The 4,602-nt window shown below is 41.9% G+C and overlaps 1 protein-coding gene across 1 annotated transcript; it reads left to right on the top strand.

Moving 5' to 3' along the window:
* Window positions 1–3,270: 3,270 nt before the first annotated feature.
* Window positions 3,271–4,602, top strand: LOC140238054 (uncharacterized). The gene has a single exon (XM_072317977.1). It carries the CDS (start codon window positions 3,271–3,273, stop codon window positions 4,600–4,602), a length of 1,332 nt encoding a protein of 443 aa, XP_072174078.1.

Here is a 4,602-nt window from a genome sequence, read left to right as displayed (position 1 = left end):
AAACTATCCAAGAAGAAGAATCCAAGGAACATTTGTTAATAACAGTATAGATATGCTATTCCATATTATTCTATTCTGTTCTATGTGTTGTTGTCAGTTTGGTGAAAGGGCAAATGTTGCAGATCTATGATGAATTAAAATGATGTTATTATACATCCATGTACTTGTACAGCCTTAGAGGAGGCAGTGGAAAGCTTTAAGTTTTCACATACAAAACAAGGAAAAGTAGAAATTACGCGGTGGGTAATATATGTCCTCGCCGGAAGTAGCATTTTGTAGCAAAATGTACAATATAGGTAAAAAATCAAGGTCAAAGGTCAAAGAAGTCAAAGGTCAAAATTCTGTGTAGAAGTTTTGAAGCCCTCACCTAGTGCCATCACATAAAGCAAAGGGAATCGAAATCGGATTAGAAATGGCGAAGGAGTAGCATTTTGTAGCAAAATGTACAATACAGGTCAAAAATCAAGGTCAAAGGTAAAGGAAGTCAAAGGTCAAAATTCTGTGTAGAAGTTTTGAAGCCCTCACTTAGTGCCATCACATAAAGCAAACGGAATTGAAATCGGGTTAGAAATGGCGAAGGAGTAGCATTTTGTAGCAAAATGTACAATATAGGTAAAAAATCAAGGTCAAAGGTCAAAGAAGTCAAAGGTCAAAATTCTGTGTAGAAGTTTTGAAGCCCTCACCTAGTGCCATCACATAAAGCAAACAGAATCGAAATCGGGTTAGAAATGGCGAAGGAGTAGCATTTTGTAGCAAAATGTACAATATAGGTCAAAGGTCACAACTGAAATTCTGTGTAGAAGTTTCAAAGCTCCCATGTAGTGCTATCATATAAAGCAAACAGAATCAAAATTGGCTCATAAATGACAGAGAAGTAGCAAATTGAAGATTTTGATCACACACGGACGCACACACAGACACACGGACGCACGGACACACGGATACACACACGTACGGAGCCCGTTTCATAGTCCCCTGCTCGAACTCGTTCGGCGGGGACAATTACAAGATAAAATGTTATAAACGCCATGACCTTGAAAATGACCTTGAGAATGACCTAGTGTACATGGTTATCCTTCATTGAAAGTCAATATGAAATGTGTGATACTGTTCTATTCAGTTTTGGTTATAGATCATTTTTGCACATAAAGCACTTTACCGTCACATATATGTAGCCTACTATAGGGCCGGAAAGCTATCATGAATCATTTGCACTAAATACCGTTGTTGCCATGGTAACAAAAGGAGCAATTTTTTTCATCTATTTAGAAAAAAACAACAACACACTTTGTAGATTGTGAACTTTAATGATTTGATCATTAGGGATTCTCGCAAAGGAACTGACTTATATATATTATATAAATTAAATGCTTTGACCTTGAGCATGACCTTGAGAGTGACCTTGAGAATGACCTTGAGAAGGATTCAGAGGGTAAACTAACCAGATACCCTCTATTGAGAAACCTAAAATGCTTAATCACGATAAATAATGAGAAATGATAAGTTGAATGGTCATTATTTTACATTGTTACACATTTTAAACACAAATTTCTATCACGTGGGCCTGTTACAGAGCCAAAAGCTCTTCTTTGCACAAGAGACTCAACTTCCGTTTCCATGGTAATTACTTAGCAGACTGATGTCATGTGGTAGAGTTAGAGTCAGCTTGCTTCCTAGTTTGTGTAGCAAACTCATAGTAGTATGTACAGTTCCTTGAAGGATTTGACAAAAACTCTATCACAAAAATTGGTGCTGAATTTGTATAAATTTTGTGATATTCAATGATTTGACCTTGACGTGACCTTCATATCCTCGAAGAATGAGCCATGTTCATGTTTATTGCAAAAATCTTTAGTAAGTTACTTAAGCCTTTATTCCAAGACAAGATTATCCTACTAATTCGATTACTTACAGAAAATTTCTACCTTTAATATATTGTCTCATTCTCTAGAAATGACATTGAATCGGCACATGGTTAAAGAGGTTGTGATATATCAACTGCGTTGCCATGGTAACGATCAAGAGTTGGAACCTAAGATCATCATTTCCGAAAAGTAGAGACTTGTACCTATCCAACGGTACCAAGATATCTTGGGCCCCCTGGGGGTGCTACGAAAATGCAATTTTCAGGCCTTGGCTCATGGACTATAAGAGCGTTCAGATGTTTGAGTTCGCCTGTTACAACTATACATATGTATCTTTGAAGTTGGAGTTGAATGATATACATTGATGAACAATTTTGCATTTATTCAATATGTTGATGGTCTACAGGTAGTCAAATGTGGCTTGATCTGTATCATAGTGTATAGCCGTATTCACATATTTTCTTAATTTACCTAGGGGATAGGTAATAATTATGATATTGACTGGCCTTTCTTTCGGGAGGTACCAGATTAATATTGCCCGCACTGAAAACATATTGCCCTCGTCTTCGACTCGGGCAATATGCTTTAAGTTTGGGCAATATTTTCTGCTACCTCCCTCAGGGCCAGTCAATATTATATAAATATCAAAATTAATCTCGTAACCGATAAGCGGTTACAACCTTAAACTGGACAGCTACGCAGCAATCATAAGATGTGTGAAAATGAATGCCAGTTATGTGTAGATGTGTTTGTGTGAACAGTGGCTCAGACACTACAGGTCTATCGAACCAGGGAGGTTCTCTCTTCCGCCTCCCTGATTGAACCGTAATGAATGTGGTTGGAGGTGTGGTGAGGGCGTTGACATCATGTCTCTACGAAGCTTAATCAACGGACGTATGCCGACTCTACATGTGAACATATTATTACATACATGTAAATGTACGATCATGTGACATAATTCGTATATTTTGCGGGGAAAAAAATGTATTGATATTGTATGTTTGTGTCAGAAATGATATTTTCGTTTTCCTTCCATAGTCAGTAGAGTAAAATCTACTACGAACAAAATAAAATTTGCTTAATGATTGCCAAAGTTTGCGAAAATGATCATTCTTACAAGCTGATACGTTTTGAGTTATGATATACATTTTGTATATATGTATATATCTATATTTTATCTCGTAATGTACGGTAGAGAATTCAGCCATTGGCTGCGCATTAGCCATTGGCCGAATTTGCGTAATATGAGAGGCCGTTCCGCGCGCAATCGCCATCTTCGTTCCAGCGCAATGTTCGATCGCGAAGCGATTTTTATCTGACCGAAAAATCGAAAAATATCATCGAAATCTGCGGAAATACGGAACTGAATTCGTGCTCTCTTACAAGCGTGATTATCGTTCTCAGCATGGATGAACCAGCTGACAAATCGGAGAAGGCAAAAGCCAAAAAAGATACCGAGCTGTGTGAGCCTAAGGCCAGCCCAGCTCCGGCAGCAAAGAAGAAGGCTGCAGGCAAAACTCTGTCTAGCGGCGGGAGGCCTAAGGCATCCCGCCCCGCGGCTTCGGGGAAGGCACAGCCGAACCCGCCCGCACCAGCTGCTACCGCTCCCAACCCGACTGTGACTACAGCGGAAAATAGCACGGAGGTTATGTCCCGCATTGGGAAACTCGAGTCAATGTTCGAGAAAATGATCGAGACTTTGAGCACTCCTCATCATGGAGAACAACATGCCAACACGCCGCGGGATTGTTTTAGTGAATATGGCGACTGCGACACACAAAGGGGAAGCAGCTCACCTCCCGTCATAGAATTGGCGGATAATCGCAGCGTGGCTGATTTCCTATCGGCAAACCGCGATGACGCGGTCAGCTTGTTTTCGGACGTAGGCCTACAGGAGGCAGATAAAGACAAACGGCCAGAATTCAAGATACCACGAATGGCTCAGAAATTCGTGGCTCCGTCCGGGATAGGGGAACCACTAGATGAGGATGTCGCGGACACCATTGTGTATATGGTGGGACAAAAACTTGACCAGAAATCGCTCGATGAAGCAGCAACTCGCTACCCCTGCCCATCAAACTGCACATGTCTAGAAACCCCTAAAGTGAACAGCACTATCTGGGAGAACATCTCCACGGGGACGAGACACAGGGATCTGAAACTACAAATGATCCAATCATCCCTCTTGAAAGGGATAAACGCGTTTGCTCGTACCCTTCCAGCAACTCTGTCTGAAGCTCAGCAGGATGCTATGGCTTTTCTCTGCGATGCAAACTTCTCCCTCAACTGCATGAGAAAGGACAGCATAAAGCCTGACATGAACTCAAATTTCCACCACCTGTGCAAGCCCTCTCACAAAGTGACAAAGTACTTGTTTGGAGATGACCTGGGGCGTCAAGTGAAAGAGATCCAAGAACAAAGGAAAACAATGTCAGGCATGATGAAATCACGCTTCACACGAGAGCAATCACGGTTCCAGCCGTACAAGAAACCGGATGTGACATCTCGCCGTCAATACACGTCGACTGGGTTCACCCGCCCGTTGGGGAGGGGTTATGACCGCCGAACATCACATTCCAACCCCATGGCCGGTTCATCTGCACAGCCTTTTTTAGGGAAGGCTTGGAGGGGGAGACCTCGAGATCCTCCTCACACTTACACACCGACAGCAGCAAGGGAGGGTGGCAACAAGCAGCCAACCAACCACAGGCAGAGCCAAAGCCAGGGGAGGAAATAG

Source organism: Diadema setosum, chromosome 14 (assembly GCF_964275005.1).
Source record: "Diadema setosum chromosome 14, eeDiaSeto1, whole genome shotgun sequence".
Taxonomy (NCBI): domain Eukaryota; kingdom Metazoa; phylum Echinodermata; class Echinoidea; order Diadematoida; family Diadematidae; genus Diadema; species Diadema setosum.
Note: the sequence above shows the minus strand (reverse complement) of the source record. Positions and strands in the feature narration are given on the sequence as shown.